The sequence below is a fragment of the Hippocampus bargibanti genome, linkage group LG10 (genome assembly GCF_051943395.1).
Source record: "Hippocampus bargibanti isolate YZ-2025 linkage group LG10, ASM5194339v1, whole genome shotgun sequence".
NCBI classification, from domain to species: Eukaryota; Metazoa; Chordata; class Actinopteri; order Syngnathiformes; family Syngnathidae; genus Hippocampus; species Hippocampus bargibanti.
Genome location: NC_142743.1, coordinates 2780239 through 2801590, shown reverse-complemented (window position 1 = coordinate 2801590; position 21352 = coordinate 2780239). Strand labels below are relative to the sequence as shown.

Below are 21352 nucleotides of genomic sequence, written 5' to 3'. Positions count from 1 at the left end.
GTAACATCATGCCAAGCCTTTTCTATCAGGTGAACACAATGATACACATTAAAATAGTCCTTCCCTAAAGGCCTCTTTCATATGTTTATGCCCAGGGACAGACTTCTCTTCCTGTGTTTGGAAAGAGAGGCACATTACATAAGGACTGTAATTAAAGAAATAAACTGTGCTGTAAAATAAAGTTTTATTTAGCTTTTTGATGGTCGTTGATGGCTTATGGAAGGAGAGTCACCTTCCATAAGGACTGTTGGTAACTTAACCTCTGGTGTGGCTTCTCTTCTTTTTTCTTTGGAGACTCATCATTTTTTGCTGATTATGCAATAAATGCATTGCATTAAATACTTGCTGAGGAACGTAGCACTTCTTCTTTCACCATTTCGAGGAATGATCCCTTGTCGGCTTTGGCAGTTTTACCAACAGAACTGGCTGCCTCACTATGACGGATAATGCAGTGAATCCCAATTTGGCGCTTAAAGTTCTCGAACCATCCGTTGCTAGGTTTTAAATCATCAATAAACGGCGAACTTCCATGTTGCTGCAAGACGATATTAGAGTGAATTTGCCATGCTTTCTCGGATATAATTGCTCTATTCACGCTGTGAGCCTATGGTGGGGTCTTTTTCTGTCCCATAACAGCAAAAGTATCCGTGATAAATCCTTGAAGACGAACGACGTGTGCACTAAGAGAAAGGGGTGTGGAAAGGTAGGCCGGTTGTGGCGCTGTTCGGTCATGTGGTTTGGTGTTCTTCCGCTGAAAATTACTCCGCCAGCCATGGTGGGGCGGCGCTCCGTGTGTATCCCGAAAAAAAGGGCGTATGCCAAGGTTTAATTTTCATAAATTTAACGTTCGTAAACCGAAAATTTCATAAGGCAAGGGATTTGTAAACCGAGGTTCCACTGCATAGTGGAAGCTGAAGCCTGCGCGTCGTTCCTCCACAAACTATTCCTGAGACATGAGTGAGGACTTGAGACGACTTTCAGTTGAGTGCGGTTTCAGGGGGCTCCGCCTACCCCTTCCCCCGGGTGCGGGATTGGGATCACTTTTTGTCTCGGCTGTACTCTTCGACTTGTTCGGCTTGGGTGACCCTGCCGGGAGTACAAGCTCTCGGGTCATGGAGATGCGCAAAGTGGCTCACCACGATAAGGTGGTGAGGCCCAAGATCCTAGTTGAGGCACACACACACACACACACACACACACACACACACACACACACACACACACACACACACACACACACGCACACGCACACGCACACACACACATTACCAGTAAGCACTGCTTGCGAAGAGTAGTCAGGACTCAAGCCAGAACAGGCCAATGGCTTACCTGTGTTTTACTCGCTTCAGAAGCTCTTGACAGGTGAATTCTGGATCCTGATTATGCAGTTATGGGCATATATTTTCCAAAAATTTTCACATGTGTCTTCTTTTTTCTTACATTACTGTATTAGAATGAATCAGCTACTTGCATAACATGAAATGAGACAAAATTAATTGAGAACAAGAGAGCGCTATATTTCGGTCAGAAATATATGGAGCCCTGGGTAAGGTTTAGCAGCATTTTTGATATTCGAAAATATACCGCTGATTTATTGTATTTATTAATCATTTATTCAGCTATCCCACATATAAAGGTTTGTAGTTTGTTTTATTTTTTATTTCTATGTTTTGTTTTCAGTTATTCCTCGTCTCCTTTGAATTTTTTAACAATGCTGAAAAACACAACGATTGATGTTCTGTTCCTTTCTTTATTTGTCATTTGTCATTATACATTGTTCCGTGTTCAATTGTTCAATAAGTCCATCAATTAATCAATACAATCAATCAAAAAATACTTGTAAAGGAATATGTCTGAGAAGGTGACTTCAGTTTGCTGTTTCTCTGTACATAAATGTTTTTGGGTTTTCCTGTGTCGAGACATTAGTTGGTTTTCAGGGCTTTGAGAGCATTGACTGAAATGATAAGATGCAGGATAATGGCACCAATGTCATAAAGCAGCAGCAGCAGTATCACACTCCAGCAGTATACCTGCAGTAGATGAACACAATGTCATAAGTTGGACAGTCCATTGAACAATATAAAGTGAAGTACAACTTGATTGACAAATGTCTTCTATGTATAACATGAGGACTCGGCGATCATTAATGTCCCAATCACAGCATGCATCACATTACTTACATTTGCTACAAGCTGTCTTTGAAAGTAGACAAACAACTGTAGTTTTATAACAGCGAATTGACAGATAACTCATATACAGTAGAACAAAAGATTAGTTCAATTCTATTGGGGCCTTGGGCGGTTATCATGGTTCTGTTCCGTTTGTGACCTACAGATGGCTGTCATGTTCAGATTTGACAGCAGGTGTGTTCCAAGCTGGGAAGTACAAACCTGCCAATCTCCTAATTATTCACCGGGGTATTTTTTGTGTCATTTGTTTGCCGGTGAATTATTCGCCTTGCCACTGCCCGTCCCCAGGTTTGGTATTTTGTGATCTTGTTCGTGTCTTAGTTGTTCTTGTAGCTCTCGGTTCAATGTGTTTATGATTCTTATTCTGGTGATTCATCATTCTGTGCATTTGTGAATGGGGTACATCTAATTTCGTTTTGTAAATGCTTGTGTGTTTTTTCTCCTCGCCTTGGTGCTAATGCTTTTTGTTTTCGTGTAGTTTGTATTTCCTGGCCCTTATTTGCCCAGCGCTTTGACTAGATTTTTGTCTGTGCGGATTTACGTACTAGATTAATCGTTTCTGTTCAGTATGCCTGTCTCTGTCTGCAGAGTGCGGACCACAGACAAGGAAAATTGACATGAAAGTCGAAGCTCACATGCGCAACACAAGAGTGTGAATACCATGGATAACGAATATTGATGGACAAGTGACTTTATCCTGAATGAACATGTATGTGATGATGCAAGGACACATTAATAAATGAGTACATTGTGTGTTATCAGACGCGTACTTGTGTGTTTCAGATGCCTGTGAACCAAATACGTAGTGGAGTTGTCAAAGGATCGGGAGAACTCGTATGGACGAAACAGAGTTCTCCTCACGAGATGAAAAAGACCACCAGAGTGCATCTTTCTTTCCTTCATGAATAAATGTCTACTTGGTGAACCTGACATTTAATTGGGGCTCGTCTCGGATTACAAGATACCGGAGGTGTCCAGAGGCAGAGTTGGATTGGATTTGCCTTTATTAGTCTCACAGTGGAGAAATTTACATTTTTGACGACCAGGAAAGACTGTGGTCATGGCAGCAAATACCTTTTTGGGACTGGGCTTTGTATCTGGGGACTGAAGGTTGATGCATACCAAGGGGTAAAAGGCTAGTGATTTGCCTGACTGTGCCAATAATCCGAGGAATGTGTTGAGTAAACCTAAAAAAAAATCTGCGAAGCGACATTTGAGGCGTGGGTCGATGTTGCTAGTGGCCACGCCCAAAGCCTCGGAATATATGTGGCTACGCCCAATGCCTCGCAAGAGGGGATTTCTACGTCATCACCCATTCGAAGATTCTAAATAAAATGGCACACTGGGGAGAGTATGAGCTCACATGTGGCACTGACACAGCCAACTCGCATCTTCAATTCTCATCTGATTCATTTTGCATTGGATGCACCGTCTAATGGTGGCCTGGTAATCGAGTGGTTAGCACGCCGGCTTTAGTGAGTTTAAGACCCGGTCCGGCCTCCCTGTGTGGAGTTTGCATGTTCTCCCCCGGCCCGCGTTGGTTTTCTCCGGGTTCTCCGGTTTCCTCCTACATTCCAAAAACATGCATGGCAGGCTGATTGAACACTCCAAATTGTCCCTCGGTGTGAATGTGAGCGGGACTGGTTGTCTGTCTCTGTGCCCTGCGATTGGCTGGCAACCAATTCAGGGTGTCCCCCTTCTAGTGACCGAAGACATCTGGAATGGGCTCCAGCACCCCCCGCGACCGCGAACCCGCGAAAAAACAGATGATGACGTTTTTGGGACTGTGTAATTATTGCAGAACTTGGATTCCGCATTATGCACAAGTCACTCAACCATTATTGACACTCATATACCGAGACGAAATGTTACTGAAAGATTCTATTCAGCCTTTACAGAATTGAAAAATTTGATAGCCAATACGAATGTTTTGGCCTTGCCTGACTATGACAAACCTTTTGTTCAAACAGTTGACTGCAAAGACAAATACATGACTTCAGTCTTGTTACAAAAGCATGGACAAAAGCTGAGACCAGTTGGATTTTATTCTAAAAGACTAGATCCAGTGGCTGCAGCTCTTCCAGCGTGTGTTAGAGCAGTGCGTGCCGCAGCGTTGGCAGTTCAGTCGTCAGCTGAACTTGTACTTTTCCATCCCACAACGCTGATGATACCACACTCGGTTGACTTAAAGATTACAGGCACGAAAATGACTTTCTTGTCACCAGCACGACATTTGTCTATCATGACAACGTTGCTGGAACAACCACACAACCGTTGAGAGGTGCAATAGCATTAACCCGGCGAAACTTGTACCTCTAACTGTTGATGGAGAACCACATTCATGCGTTGACAGAATAAATGAGAACTGCAAACCACGACCAGACTTGAAAAACATACCTTTACCTGACAGCATCCACCTGTATGTTGACGGATCTGCATCTAGGTCAGATGCAGGGGGTAACAGGGTGGGTTATGCTGTTGTGACCGACATTGAAATTATTGCTGACGGTTCATTACCAAACACGTATTCAGCGTAAGCAGCAGAAATTGTTGCATTGACTGAAGCGCATTCTGGACAGCACCAGTCCATATTACCGCCCAACTCGGACCGACCACCTTCTGTCTGGTCACATTGGCATGCCAGCCGCTTAAGGAGAGTGGCATCACTGACCCCTTTGAATGACAGGGCTGCCGCAGATATGGACTTCTCAGACAAAGACTACTGAACATCCGAGAACAACGGTGGGATGCTTTGAAGAGCATGGTGAAGCAGCCATGCCCGTGGGACCAGAGCCTCATCCAAAGCCTCGGCCAGCTCGCGTTCGCCTTCCCCCTCGGTATAAGGACAATTACATTACTGACTTTGAATGTTCAGACCCTAGCCAGGGCTTAGCCTATTGCGTGGTAGAATCAGCGTGGTAAATCAACAGTTTACCCGGGTTCCCCTGTTTAAAGCGTTTTATGGTTCCTTCAGGGAGGGGGATATATGTAGCATATGTCACACTGCTACATAACGTTGCGACAGTGTCGTAAAGCAGCGGTGATGATACGCCCGCAGGGAGACGAACATGGCGACACAATAAAGACATTGACAAAGCAAGTCTTATCTCGTTCCTCTGGACATAACAATACATCACAACTCCTTGATTTTAATCACTGTCTCATGACAATATTATCCACATTAGGGCGGAATAGGATAAATGAGGCCCCATGATGCATCAGAATCATCTTTATTGCCAAGTATGTAGAACACACAAGGATTTGTTTCTGGTAGAACACGCTGCACCTAGTATCATCATCAAGAAATTGCAAAGAGGCACTATACAGTTCTATTTGGGTTACTGTTTAAAGAGTTAATGGCTTGGGGGAAGAATCTGTTTAAAAGTCTGCTAGATTTGGTGCGCATGGATTGGTAACACCTGCCTGAGGGGAGTAGCTGGAAAAGGTGGTGGGCTGGGTGCGGAGGGTCCAGTAGGATTTTCCACGCCCTTGTTTGGATTCTTGCAGTGTAGAAGGCCTCGAGAGTGGGTAGGGCGGTGCCAATGATGTTTTCTGCCGTCTTAACTGTCTGTTGAAGACGTATTTTGCCCATTTAACTAAATTGCCGAAGTATACAAAACTGCGGGCAGAGTAGGAGTTATGAGCTACCTCTTAGGAGTACCAGTTAAGAGGCGGGCAGCAGCATTCTGGAACAGCTGGAGACGCTTCAAGGAGGATTGGCTGACTCCAAAGTAAAGTGCATTCCAGTAATTGAGCCGTGATGTGACAAAGGCATGAATTACTGCTTCAAGGTGCTCGTGAGAGAGGTTTTATTTTAGCCAGCTTCCTAATATGAAAGAAGCTGCATTTAACAATAGCAACAATTTGTCGTTCAAGTTTAAAGTCGCTGTCCAAGTTAAGACCCCAGTAAGAGACTGTTGACTTCAGATAAGGAGCCAGGGGCCCTAAGTCAACAGGATGAAAATGTACATGGGCCACTGGGACCAAACAGTATCACTTCTGTCTTCTTTTCACTGAATTTCAAAACGTTTTGTACCATCCAGGTCTTGCTTACCTCCAGGCAGGATAAGGATGCTTATAATAAAAATGCTCAGACATGTGATCACACATACACTAATTCACACATTTTCTTCTTCGTCTTTTACATTCCCACTTAATCATTCAACTAACTATAATCATTCAACTAAATATACATTCATTGTTGGTGTGAAATTATTCATGTGTGCTGTGAAGATGTTACTACTTAGGAAGGACTGAAGTAGAGAAGTGAAGATGAATGTTTCTCTTGGATGCCGCAGTGAGCCAGCTGAAACTTTGATTAGACTAACATAATTTCCTGCTAACGAGAATCTGTCTACTAAGGCTGGTCACTGTAAAAAAAGGGAAAAGGGTAGAAAGCATAGATGAGAACGCTGTGCTCTGTCTTGTCTATTCTCCTTGCAGGTAAAAAATCAACAGACGTCTTCCCTCCTTTTTGTGTGAGTTTCAAGTATTTCTTAATTTCAACTCCAACAGACACATTAGTAAATGAGTACATTGTGTGTTATCAGACGCCTGTGAACCAAACAAGTACAGTAAAGTCTCGTTATATCGATAGTCAAGGGAGTCCGAAAAAATATCGATATAACCAGGACTATCGATATATCCGACCCTGTTTGCATGTAATTTTCTCCGTGCGTGCATAGAAATAGTATCGATATAACCGGGACTATCGATATATCTGATATCGATATAACGAGACTTTACTGTAGTAAAGCTGTCAAAGGATCGGCAGAACTTGTGTTGCTGAAATAGAGTTCTCCTAGCGAGATGAAAACGACTACCTCTTTCTTTCATTTATGAATAAATGTCTAATTGGTGAACCTGCCAATGTGTATGTGTGTGTGAGTGTGTGTATTTAACAAATAGAATTCTGCATAGGTAGGCGATGTAAAATATGGCTTTGTGCCCATATGCATAATGCCAGTGCCGACACAAGTGTGCCAGATTCATGCCGAATCCGGGCCAGATGCCTCTGCTGACTGGGCAGTTTCAGGTTGTAATTTGAGTTGTCAATGTTTTGGCTCAGAATACAAAGCCAAAAAATTGACATAGTGACAGCTCACTACTTGAAAAACTCCTAACTTGGAACGCTTAGAAGTCAGGGTAATATTTTAGTTGTTTTTCCATCTTTCAGGTTTTCCTGTGGAAAAAGACACTCGACAAACTTACAAGGAGATCTTTTGCAGGACAACCATATTCATCAATGGAAACTGACGGACATGGATCTTCACTTTTTACGCTGTTGAGGCGGAAGCAGTAAAGGCATAAGGCAAGCAGGGCACCCAGAAATCCAACTCCATGACTACAGGCTGAACCTTGAAGCTGCAGAGGGGACAAGGTCAGACATGCTTAAACCAGTTTTTTATGTGTACGTCTAATGCAATAATGTAAACTAAATAACCAGAAATATTCTTGCATTATGTACAATGCATTGGATATATTTCATTGTACAATATTTGCAGACCAAAATTCCAATGACCAACTAAGTAATTAAGGGATGTTCTTTTAATACCCAATCAGACCTATTCTCTGAGAAATATTTGTATTCTGTACATATTTAATCATGCTGTATAACTTTCACATGCCTGCAGTGACACTTTTTGTTCGAAAAGCAATCATCAGTTCAAATTAATACACTCAGTAGTGGAGACCTTGCCCAGACGCAGAGACTGTTGTAATGCGGTTAAAGTTAAATGAAGAGTTAAAAATCAAAAATTCAGAGGAAATAAAAGTTGTGATGTCACACTTTTTTTTCAACATGGCCCTTCTGAAGATATAAATACGTGTAATGTGAACATCTTTACATTTGTGATGCACAGTCATTGTCTGTAAACCGCTAGTGCCGGGAATATTCTGTTATTAAAAGCTTTGAAGAAACTATTCATCGACTCGAGCCTGTATTTGGATAACCAACATCCCCATCATCCAAAAAATATAACAAAGGAAGATGAAGACAAAAGGCCATCTTTGCCTCAACATTAGTTTGCCAGTTCACTTGAGGGCTGTTTTTGTTTTTTTCAAACAGGCATTTCATGGGCATTTCTCAACTTTTTTGATCAAGTGTTCTTCTTTTCCTTTCGGCTTTTCCCTACTAGGGGTCGACACAGCGAATTAGTCCATCTTCAGAGGTTTGATTCGCATGTTTGTTTGCCAACCTTTGACGTCGGATGCCTTTCCTGACACAACCCTCATCTTTTTTTGATCATGTGGCAAAAATGTTGCTGTCATCCTGTGACTGTAAAGCAGGGGTTGGGAACCTTTTTGACTAAGAGAACCATAAAGGCAATATATTTAGAAATGTTTTTCAGTGAGAGTGAATATATATCCGCAACGAGAACGGGAGAAGGGCCAGGATTAAAGTCGAGGCGGGTCGGTCGTCGGCGCTCGGGCGTGCGGGATCGCCGCAATGAGCCCACCGCCGACGTCCCAGCCTCTTTGAGACAGTTCGTTCTGCTTCAGGGCGAAGTGGTGGTTTGGGCGTGTCGGCATCGCAGACGGCCGCGGGTTCGGGCCGCACGTCAGCGCGGAGAGAGGGGTTAGGTCGGAGAGAGGGCAACCGGTAGAACACCGGCGAACCAGACTCACCATATATACAGTGAAGAAAATAAGTACAGTAAAGTCTCATTATATCGATATTCTTGGGAGTCTGAAAAAATATCGATATAACCGGACTATCGATATATCCGATCCTGCGGCATGTAAATTTTCTCCTTGCGTTCATAGAAATAGTATCGTAATAAGCAGTACTATCGATACAACCGATATCGATATAACGAGACTTTACGTATTTGAACACCCTGCTATTTTGCTTTTTCTCCCACTGAGAAATCACGGAGGCGTCTAAAATTTTCATCATAGGTGCATGTCCACTGCGGGAGAGATAATCGAAAAAGAAAAATCCAGAAATCACAATGCATGATTTTTTAACAAATTATTTTTGTGATATAGCTGCAAATAAGTATTTGAACACCGGAGGAATATTTGGTACAGTAGCCTTTGTTTGCGATGACAGAAGTCAAACGTTTCCTGTAGTTTTTCACCAAGTTTGTACACACTGCAAGAGGGATCTTGGCCCACTCGTCCACATAGATCTTCTCTAGATCAGTCAGGTTTCTGGGCTTTCGCTCCCTCCAAAGAATTTCGATTGGGTTCAGGTCTGGAGACTGGCTGGGCCATGCTAGAACCTTGATATGCTTCTTACGGGGCCACTACTTGGTTTTCCTGGCTGTGTACTTCGGGTCGTGTCGGAAGACCCAGCCAAGACCCATTTTCAATGCTCTGACTGAGGTAAGAACATGGAAGGACGAGTTCACTCTTTAATGCAGTGCACTATTCCTTTTTCATGTGCAGAAAAACACCCCCAAAGCATGGTGCTATCACCCCCATGCTTCACAGTAGAGATGGTGTGCTTCGGATTGTACTGTTCATTCTTCTTCCTCGAAATACGCTTCGTGGAAATATGACCAAAAAATTATATTTTGGTCTCATCTGACCACAAAATCTTCCCCCGTGACTCCTCTGTATCATTCAAATAGTAACCTTAAGACAGGCTTTGACATGTTTAGCTTTAAGCAGGGTAACCTTTCGTGCCATGCATGATTTTGAAGACGGTGCCCCCCCCCCTGTGTGGCTGCCTCTGCAGAAGCATCTTCCCTTTTTAAGTCCCTTTCTGTTCTACTTTTTCATGTATTTACTTTTCTGTTCGTGTTTTCTTTATTTCCGTTCCCAAAACCTACAGGGAGGAGATGGGCAGACCAGCTGCTAGTATGGCGAGATAATAGTGGGCTAGCGGCCGTCACACCGGACATCCCCGTTGAGCTGAGGAGGAGAAAATGGGGATGTCGCCGCAGAAGGAAGAGAAAGTGTTCTCTTGTCCGTCATCATGGGGAATGTGAGATCGCTCCCGAACAAGATGACGAGCTAGCGGCACGAACGCAAAACCAGAGGGAGTACCGGGAAGCCAGCTTGCTACTTGTCACAGAGACATGGTTACGAAAGCAGGACATCACCAATAGTCTGGAAAACATCAACAAGACTCCACTACCAGGGAAGCTCAAGCTCTGATGTCTGCAGTTTGGACTTCTCCCTCGGGTAATGTGGCCACTCACATGAGGTCCCACTCTCAACTGTGGAGAAGATGGAGCGAGCCTTCACTAGATGTGTGAAAAGATGGCTTGGTGTTCCACACTGTTTGCCCAACATAAGCCTCTATGGCAAAGCGGTCCTTGAGCTTCCAATCGCAAGCCTCACCGAAGAGTACAAGTGCTCTAAAGTGAGACTTCAGATGTCTCTTACAGACTCAGGGACCGGAAGTTCAGTCAAGCTGCACCCCCCCCCCCCCTATCAACTGGACGAAAATGGACGCCATCCATTGCAGTGCAGGATGCCACAGCAGCCCTAAGGCACAGCGACATTGTGGGACACGTCCAGCTAGGAAGGGGGGGCTTTGGCCTTACAAACAAACCATCTTGGCGTAAGGCCTCAACATTGGAAAGAAGGAAAATGGTGATGGAAGAGGTGCGCCACCAAGAGAAAGCTGATAGAACTGCGAAGGCTGTCTCTCTTGCCAAGCAAGGACAATGGACAAGGTGTGAAGGCATGGAGAAGAGAAAGCTCAGCTAGAGGGATCTCTGGGAAATGGAGGCAAGCAACATCAGCTTCATCATCAGAGCTATCATGATGTGTTCCCATCTCCAAAACACCTCCACCAATGGTATGGCGAAGATCCAACCAGTGACCTCTGTCCAACTCCAGGAACTTTCAAACACATCCTGACCGGTTGTAAGACCAGCCTCACACAAGGCCGCTACACCTGGAGGCACAACCAGGTCCTGAAGAGTTTGGCAGTTGTCCTTAAGAGCAAGACGAATACCATCAACTCCTTGCCCATGAGAGCCACCACTTCCAGCAGAGCACCATCGACATTCATCCGAGAGAGACAGAAAAAGCCCAACCATCCACCTGCCAAACTAGAGGTTGGACAGCTATCCAGGGCCCGGGATTGAAAGATGCGGGTCGACATTCGCCAGCAATTGGTTTTCCCAGCGGAGATTGCAGCCAAGACCCGAAGGCCAGACTTGGTGCTCTGGTCCCCTTCACTCAAGGCTGTCTACATAACAGAGCGCACAGTCCCGTGGGAAAAGTCAGCTGAAGAGTCCTATGAGCGCAAGAAGCTGCGCCACACAGAACTCACAGTGGATACGCAACAGCGAGGATGGAAAGCAGAGGGTTTGTGGCTTCCTCCACCTTCAGACTGCTAAAAGAACTGGATTTCCATGGCTCTGCGGCACACAGTTAAATCAGTGTCCGAAGCGGGAGAAAGAGGCAGCCAGTGGATCTGGAAGAAGAGGAAGGACCCTTGTTGGGCTCATAGATCAGCAACCGAAGACACCCCCCACCACCACCAGCTTCTCAACATCTGATTGGGCATGGGACACAAGCGCGGGCGTGATCATCCTGTCGGTGGCCACCATCGATGAGGGTGTCTAGTGTTGAAAGGCCGAAACACCCAATGATTCTTTGGAGCACTACTGAGGATGTATTCCAAATTCACATCCTTCCCATCCCTGAGGCACAGCCCCCACACCACTCCCAACATCAAGGCTAATCTCATTTGAGGACCATCCATTGGCACTAACGAACAGAACATCATGTCCAGTGTTTCATGATTCATTGCAAATTAGAATCACGGCTGAACCGTTTCTCTCTACAAAGGCGAATTCTTTGTTCCATTCAACCTGAAGTGTGCAATACTCATAATCTTTTTTACTTGTTCGGCTTATTTAAGAGGACGTTGACCTGTTTCGACATCAACGGCCACCTAGGTCAGTATCATCCAATCAAAATTGCTCTTTCAACATCAACGGCCACCTAGGCCAGTATCATCCAATCACAATTTCTCTTTCACCCAACCGCAACCAAGACAGGAAATGAACAGGAAAAAAAGCAAGAATATTTAGTTTTATCTGAGAGCCAGATGCAATCATCAAAAGAGCCTGCGCCTCAAGAGCCATAGGTTCCCAACCCCTGCTGTAAAGTGTCCTTGAGAGTTTTGAGATGCGCACATAAATGAAATGTATTATTTTTATTATTAATGCTCTTTGTTAACTTGTGTATTTCTTCTATATACAAAATAATGCATTTCACAATTCATAATAACAATTGTCATAATAATTAAAACTATAGTTGCAAAAATAATTTTTATTTCATTCGATAGCCCACAACCTCAGCGAGGCCAAAGGAGTGCATGATCAAGAAGCTCGGGACACACTTGATTATGTGTGATTCCCAGCAGACCGTATTCAATGTACAAAATGACTTATCTCTGAACAACCGAAAGTGAGAATGTTGTAATTGTCACGTTCTGGTTGGCAACCAAGGGGTGGCGCTGTCGGCCCTGCCAGGTGTTGGTCGTTTCAATCAGTGGCAGTTAAAAGGACTTCTGGCACGACCATTCGGGGTCGGGTCATTGTACAGTGACACCTCCGCTGACAAACGCTTCAGCTCACAAACTTTTCGCCTCAAGAACATAAAATTCACGAGCATATAGTCTCTGCTGACAAACTAGTTTTCGGCGAATGAACCAAACCATACGGTCGAACAGCGCCACGTTGGCTGACGGACTAGCTTTCGGTGGACGAAACCAAACCACGGCGTCCCAGTTCGTCACCCTACTTCTTTGAGTGCGGACATGGTTTGTGTTTGATCGACATTCCGGACCATATCGAGTGGACTTTTGCTATTATGGGACCTAAAAAGACCCCACCACAGGCTAGAGTTAAGCCTAAGAAGCCATTAAAGAAAATGTTGATTGAGCAGAAGGAGATCATTGAAAATCACGAACGAGGTGTGCGTTTGTGTGATTTAGCATCCCAGAGCCAGTACACTAAGTCTACAATTGCTACCATCCTTAAGAACAAATAAGTTATTAAGGGTGCGTGTGTGGCTAAGGGTGTTTCTGTGTTGTCTAAGCAACGGTGTGAGGCAATAGAAGAGGTTGAAAAATTTCTGTTGATTTGGATTAAGGAATAGCAGCTAGCAGGGGACAGTGTGAGTGAGGGTATTATCGCAGAGAAAGCACGGCAACTTCACTCGGATGTCATCAAGAGGCAACTACATCAACTACCATCACAAAGGTCAATAAAACGACTTTATTATAGAGTACAGTTAATTTCTTTAATCACAATAAATTAGCACATTTATTATACATAAAATAAGGTATATTTTGTGTAGTTTTAAGGCTTATGTAGTAGAAAAATTATGTTTTATGGGGACCTGGGAACAGATTATTGTCATTTTAATGGTTTCGAAGGGGAAATACATTTTCGGAAGAGGAACTTTTTGCCTCACACACACACTTTCTGGGAACCAATTATATTCGTGAGCTGAGGTATCACTGTATTTGTTTCACCCTGTCAGGTTTGCTTCATCTTGTCAAATTTTACTCAAGGTTTTGTTTGCTACTTTAAATACACCCTGCTCCTTCCTCCTGCTTACTTTTTTGGTGTCCACCACCATCACCAGCTTGCAAATCATGACAGTAATAATCTGTAAATTATTTTTATTCAAATTTTGGAATTGCTTGTGGAGTGTTTGAGCTTAATTTATGATCTGGCACAAAAAAACTTACCAAAAGTTTGTTGGGATTTCGGTTATTTGCCAAGGTAAATGATCCACCTGCCACAACCTATAAAACACACATTTACACACACGAAACAAAATGAAGATTGTAAAGAGCAATACATTGGGGAGAATGAACAAAAAAAGACGATTAACATCGCCGGGATAATACTAGTGGGCCTCAAGCTGCAGTACATATGCACCTAAAAGGTAGCAACCACTCATTTGACGACGATGAGGTTAAAATCTTAGCGAAAGAAAATAGATGGGTTGAAAGGGGAGTAAAAGAAGCGATTTTTATAAAACAGCAAAACCCTTCACTAAATCTCCATGGGGGTGAGGTTTAACTTGGATCGTGCTTACAACACACTTCTTAGATTGTTACTTAGTTATGCTGATGAGGTGATACCAGAGCAAATGGGGCAATCAGGCCAGTCATAGACCATGATTCGTCAGGACAGGAGAAGTAATGAGTGTAGCTTCAGGGAATAGTCCTCTACCCCCCCCCCCCCCCCCAACCTTCGAGCAGTGACCTATCATAGGAGTGGACTTGCACCGCCACCACTGGACAGTAGGGAGATATATATATAGGGCCAGAGCTACCAGCAAAATTTTAGTTCGCTGACAGAGCCTTCAGCTGCTCTGCCACCAAACTTTGGAACTCACTTCCTCCCAACATTCGTAACATCGATTCTCTTCCCACCTTCAAGTCCCATCTCAAAACCCACCTATTTAAAATTGCATTTTCTGTGTAGCTCTCTCTTGTTTCTATTTATAATTGTATTTTATTTATTGCATTCTATTTGTGATTGTATTTTATTTATTATAGTACCTATGCTTGTCTGTGACTGTAAAGTGTAAAGGCGCTTAAAATGTAATTTATTATTATTATTATTATTATTATTATTATTATTATTATTATTATTATTATTATTATTATTATTATTATTATCAATAGCCCTGGGATTGACAGACCTAGCCTCCTCTCTGTACAGAAGCCAATAAACCCATTTGTCCCCTATTCTTGCTCCTGCCTTGGGATTTTATTGGAATAAGCGATTCTTCTTTGTGTTGAACCAAACACTCGCACCAAGTCGGGGGACGATAATTGTGCCCACAATGGCTTGGTGACATGTTGTTCATCATCAATCTGCCACCAACCCCATTAGTCATCATTCAACACAAGTGACATTCTTTATCTCGCTCACCCCTGGTTGTGACAAAAACGTGAGTGAGATACATACAAGAATTCCTGTTACAAGTGGCAGTATGAAGAGGTTTGGGAGACTGTGGTCAGCATAAGCCAGTGGAGCAGACAGGAGCAGTTGGAACAGACCCAAAATGATGGTCACAACCTAACGCACACAAAAATGTGAACTCACACATCAAATTTGCAATCATTATTTGGAAATCAAAATTTTCAACTCAAAGTCAATTTTAACTATTATATTTACTCACTGCAGCCGCTTCCATGTCAAACCAGGAGAAGATATGTTGTATTCTGACAGCATTTGCTGACATCAGCCCTTCCATTGCCATGTTTCTGCAATTTAGCAATTATAATATACTCAAAAATTGTATGACAGCAGGGTTCTTGGATGATTTTTTGGTGAACTAGTTAACTCATAAATATGGTCAACAGTAATTATAATTACATACAGTAAAATCCCCCAAAATTAAGATAGACAAGATGGTGCCTCGGGTATCAGAATCAGAATCAGAATCAGAATCAGCATCCGCAGCGGGTTCTCTCTCTCCCCCTACATATCAAGTTCTTTGTGTTCTTTATGTTCTTTGCTTTCATTGTGCTGTACTTTGCGATCGGCAAAACTGCAAAAATGTACAGTAATGCCGTGGAAGCAGAAATACTCAGTGGTGGACCGTTAGGGTAGTAAAAAATATCAGAATCACAGATTGATGTTAATTATACTTTATCCATGAATTTTTATTAAATAATTCCAAATTGTCTTTCAGCTTTCTTTCATTACTTTTCCCCTGTCGTGCTGCTTCCAGATGTATGGTGTCGTATTTCTCTGATTCATTGCCTGACGTGCAAAAATGTGTCCACTCCAGTGCCAGGGTTTTTGTCATTGTCACTCGAATTGCAGGACCCACATAATATTGAGTTTTAGGACTACATAAACAATGCAGCATAAGAAATGCTCTTCTTTCATCAGAAAATAAAAGTTAATTCCTCAATTATATGGGTCTTGAGCTATATGAGCTTGAAATGAGGGCGGCTATCCAACACACAATGCAATACATACATATTGGTTTATATCGCCGTTTAACAACAGCTGAATCAGAATCAGAATCATCTTTATTGCCAAGTATGTAGAACACACAAGGAATTTGTCTCCGGTGGAACAGGCTGCACGAGTATCATCATAAAAAATAAAAAAACAGTCGCAAAGGGGCACGATACAATTATATTTGGGTTACTATTTATAGCGCGTGACCAAGGCTGCCACTCGCGTCTGCGTCATCTTGATGTGTCATCGATAAAAGGAAACGCTGCCCCTCGTGGAAGGGAAAAATCAGCACCCAAACAAGAAAAAACAAAGCTGCTCTACGTCATATTTTCAATTATTATACATTTCAATGAGTTGAGCATTTAAACCAATGACATTTCAGCCAGCATTTGTTACCAGGGTCAGAAATCTAGCTGGACACCTTCACATAACTATCGATGAGAAGGTTTCTTCAGCCGTCATCTGTACAAATGTGAAGGTTTCGGACGTTTCGCCTCCTATCCAAGAGGCTTCGTCAGCAAACTAAAGTCTGACTGGTCGTATCGGCCCTATTTATATATCCCTAATGTCCAGACATGGTGGCACCGGACACAGCAATGATAGGTCCCTACTCTCAGGTTGGGGGGGGCAGAGGACCCCTCCCTGTGGCCCTACTGATTGTTCCTACATTCCTGACTAACGACTGGCCTATTACCCCCACTCCCACCGGTATCACCTCATCAGCATAAGGACCCTCATCAGCATTACGAAAGTTGCCTAACCTGTTTCGCCTAAGCAGGCTATTGTATGAACGATCCAAATTGAACCTCACCCCACCAGACCGGTTTAATGAAGGATTTTGTTGTTTTATAAGAATCGCTTCTTTTACCCCCCTTTCAAACCATCTATGTTCTTTCGCTAAGATTTTAACCTCATTGTCGTCAAATGAGTAGTTGCTAGCTTTTAGGTGCAAATGTACTGCCGATTGAGGTCCTCTGCCCCCCCAACCTGAGAGTCGGGACCTATCATAGCTGTGTCCGGTGCCACCTTGTCTGGACATTAGGGATATATAAATGGGGCCGATACGACCAGTCAGACTTTAGTTCGCTGACGAAGCCTCTTGGATAGGAGGCGAAACGCCCGAAACCTTCACATTTGTACAGATGACGGCTGAAGAAACCTTCTCATCGATGGAACACTCCTGTACGACTGAGAGCTTACACAGACTTCACATAACTACTAGATCATTGCGGTTAGCTGTGGATGCCACTGCGCTGGCCCCCACTCCAGCAACTAGCCCAAAGTGGAAGTGCCACAGACGGAACGTAAGGAAGCAGAAAAGGGGGAAACGAGGAGATATCCGGACTAGGCTAGCAACTAGCCCACCATGACCGGCTGTCCAGACCATCATACCAACAAAGGTACACTCGTTAGAAAACAAACTGGACAACTTCCAAAACTGTGAGTGAGTGTTGTGTCTCTGTTTTTGTAGAGATCTGGCTCCAGAAACAGCGTCTCTAACTGGGTTATTCACTTCTGCTACCGAGAGGACAGAGTCCTCAACGAGGATGGGAAGACTCACGGCGGGGGACTCTGTGTTTCCATCATTGACACCGGTGCTGATGCTGCTGTGGTTTACAATCACTGCTCACCAATGGTGGTGTTTATGGTTCTTAAATGCTGACTACCTGCCGAGGGAATCTAATGCAATATTGGTGGTAGAAACACATACCACCTGGTTACACCACCAGCAGAAGTGTGGCATTGGCTAAACGCCATCAGCACATCAGTGAGCAGCACTCAACTCACCTTGGTGCCTTTGTCATCTTGGCTGGAGATTTCAATCATGCAAATCCAAAGTGTGTGTTTCCACAACTCCATGGTCAGGTCAGCTTTCCCACAAGAGGTACCAATATTTTAGACAACTACACAATGGTCAGAGGAGCCTACAAAGCCCACCCCCTGCTTCCCACACTTCGGTGCTTCAGATCACACCACAATTGCTCATGGGACATACAGGCCACTGGTTAAAGTCATCCAACCAGGTAGGAAGCAGATACAAGTGTGGCCTGAAGCATCCACAGAGGCAGTCCAAGATTGCTTCTCCACCACAGACTGGAGCTTTCAAACATGCAACCACCAACCTCCATGAATATCTGAAGACCGGCAAATTGGTGTCGTTGTTAAATCTTTCATCTTGAGAAGTTGGCTAAAATAAAACCTCTCCTTTCTCATGATCACCATGAATAAGTAATGTTTGCATTTGTTAAATCCCTGCTCGATTACTGAAATGCACTTTATTTTGGAGTCAGCCACTCCTCCATAAAGCGTCTCCAGGTGGTCCAGATTGCTGCTGCTCTCTTATTGACTGGTACTCGGAAGAGGGAGCACATAACCCCAACTCTGTCTTCCCTTCACTGGCCCCCTATACATTTTAGAATTGGTGTCAAGATATTGTTTGTTTTCACATCTTTAAATGACCTTGCACCTCCTTACCTCTTCAAGCTTATCCACCCCTACACACTTTCACAACGCATTTGGTCTGACGACCAGACATTAGAAGTACCAAGAACTAAACTGAGCCTCAGAGAGGTTCAAGCCTTTACCGTTAGTGCACCCTCTATCTGGAATGACCTCCTACTGGACATTCAGCAAGCCCTCACACTGTCCATCTTTAGAACCCACCTCAAAACCCACTTGTACTCATTGGAATTTGACTCAGCATAATTCAGTCTTGGTCTTAGTTTTACTTCGTGATGCTTTGTATTGTGTTTGTGGCTGATTTATTTGTTTATTGCTGTGTGTATAATAGTTGCTCCATGCACAGCACTTTATATGGAGTGTTGGCTTTTTGAACGTGCTCTATAAATACAGTTGAGCTGAGAGTAGAGTTGAGCATTCAACACCATAATCCCATAACAGCTCATCCACAAACATGACCACCTCAGGCTCAACACCTCGCTGTGCAACTGGCTATTGGACTTCTTGATGGGGAGACCAAAGACAGTTCAGGATGGCAGCAATACCTCAACCATCATCATGATGAACACGAGGGCCCCACTAGGCTGTGTGCTTAGCCCCCTCTTCTTCACTTTGCTGGCCCACGGCTTAACTCCCATCAAGTTCGAACCTCTTCGTTTGCGGATGACACGACTGTGGTGGGTCTCATAAACAACAACAATGAGACTATCTACACGTGTGACGTGTGCAGTTGACCTTGTGGTGCAAAGACAACAATCTACACCTGAATCTGAACTAGACGAAGGAGATTGTTGTGGACTTCAGAAGAACGCACACCCAGCACGCTCCACGGACCCTCAACTGTGCCACAGTGGACAGGGTGAGTAACACCAAGTTCATGGGAGCACACATCTCTGAAGACCTGTCCTGGAGCCACAATACCTTAACACTGGCCCAAAAAGCCCATCAGCAACTATAATTCCTCCGCAATCTGAAGAGAGCAAGATCACCAAACCCCCATTAGACAGACATTTTATACAGGCACCACATAGAGCATTTAGACTAGATACATCACCGTGTTGTAAGGAGCCTGCATTGTCTTGCCAAAAGACAACTGCAGTGCATCATGAGAGCAGCTGAGAAGCTCATCGGTGTCTTTCTCCCCCCTCTCGTGAACATTTACAATTGTCATCTGACATGTCGAGCCATTCAGATCACTCCACCCATCCACCTCACACCCTCTTCAGCCTTTATTTATGATTTTTTTTTTAATTTACAATATGTATTTATGTCATTCATAGTTGCTGTTTTATTTTAGATGTCTGTGTTTTAACGCAAAGCATGTTTGTATGTTTAGATGGAGAATTGAGAGGAAATAAATGTCTTCTGTGCTGTATGTTAAGCATAGGGCAAATTTGACAGTAAAGATGATCTTGACCTTGGCTGGAGGCACGTTAAAATTACAAGTGAACAGAATCTAACTCATTAGTGTTTCTGAGTTGACCTATATGGTTTCCATCTGTAATTCCTCAATTATCTACTGGTCCCAATGTTGGTGGTCTAGTGTTCAACTAGAGCTTCACAGTAGAGGTGCAAGGTTTTAATTCTGGCTACGGCCTTCCCGTGTAGAGTTTGCATGTTCTCCCTATGTCTGCGTTGGTTTTCTCTGAATTCTCTGGTTTCCTCCCACATCCCCCAAAAACATTTGTGGCAGGCTGCTTGGACACTCTAAATCAGGGGTCTCAAACTCACTCAAAATCAGGGGTCTCAAAATATTCTTTCGGGGGCCAACTGTGCACATTTGAATTCCCACTTGATTTACTTTTACTTACCTTGAGTGAAAACTGTTTTTAGTACATGAATATGATACAAGACACTAAGAATAAATGTCCGGGTAATTACCACTCACCCAGCCCACCCATCTTCAAACTACATCAAAAACAGTGGGGGCGCCGTGGCCCTTTGACTTCCTGCATGTTTTTATTTGTAAATGAATACTTCAGATTTCAATTAGCCCTGTTTTTGGAGTAAACAGTAACAGTAAAATTGAGTACCTACAGACCACATATGCATGCACAGGGATCAAAGGCAAATACCACTCCTAAAAGCGAGAGCCTGGAATCGAACCCATGACCTTTGCACTGAGGTGGCCAGATGTGGCCTGTCACATCATTGAATGTGTCCGGGGAAACAAATCATCTGTCATCTTGCGTTTTCCACGCCAAAATCTGTACCAAAATGTCAAAATGGCATCTGCATTAAATAACAAAGATTTTGCAAAATGTTCTTACCCTCTTGACACTCACTTGGCTGCTGCTACTCACTCACAGACAAAATATCCTGTGACTGTAAAGTGTCCTTGTCCTTGAGAGTTTTGAAAGGCGCCTATAGATGAAATGTATTATTATTACTTGAACAACAATTAAAAACATTATAGTTGACTGATATCAAAACTGCGCGCATTCACGTGTAAACTGATACATCACTCCCCTCTCATACACCATTTTCTCTTGGTGCTGCACAAAATCCGTATTTTATAAAAAGTAACTGGCATGTATGCACAAATTAGTCACTTACGAGCATCACCACAGCCTAATCCAAAAGGTATGTATTCCATGACAGCAGAAGAGTATATGACTGAACAGACGTATGTCAAAGTGGAAAGTGAAACGTCCTTTTAAAGCATACCTCTTCAAACAATGGGCAAGCAGAGATGAGAAAAGCAGAAATATGTCTGTCGCGCTGGAAAACTCAGTTATAGGGAAGGGAGATTACAATGCAGCAAATTCATTTTATATTGTGGAGGCGGAC

At 43.5% G+C, this 21352-nt stretch overlaps 1 protein-coding gene across 4 annotated transcripts; it reads right to left on the bottom strand.

Moving 5' to 3' along the window:
* Positions 1 to 1730: 1730 nt before the first annotated feature.
* LOC148892071 (uncharacterized) lies at positions 1731 to 21347 on the bottom strand. 4 transcript variants are annotated; one of them, XM_089005683.1, is made up of 7 exons: positions 21230 to 21347; positions 20833 to 20926; positions 15309 to 15393; positions 15095 to 15205; positions 13861 to 13917; positions 7401 to 7553; positions 1731 to 2030 (listed from the first exon to the last, which is right to left on the bottom strand). In XM_089005683.1, the coding sequence occupies exons 3-7, from the start codon at positions 15387 to 15389 to the stop codon at positions 1923 to 1925; spliced, it is 510 nt and encodes a 169-aa protein (XP_088861809.1). In that variant the 5' UTR covers positions 15390 to 15393; positions 20833 to 20926; positions 21230 to 21347; the 3' UTR covers positions 1731 to 1922. The 4 variants fall into 4 exon arrangements, with proteins under 4 accessions (XP_088861809.1, XP_088861811.1, XP_088861810.1 ...); XM_089005685.1 differs by having other exon boundaries at positions 20848 to 20926; XM_089005684.1 differs by lacking the exon at positions 21230 to 21347 and adding an exon at positions 21119 to 21165.
* Positions 21348 to 21352: the final 5 nt, after the last annotated feature.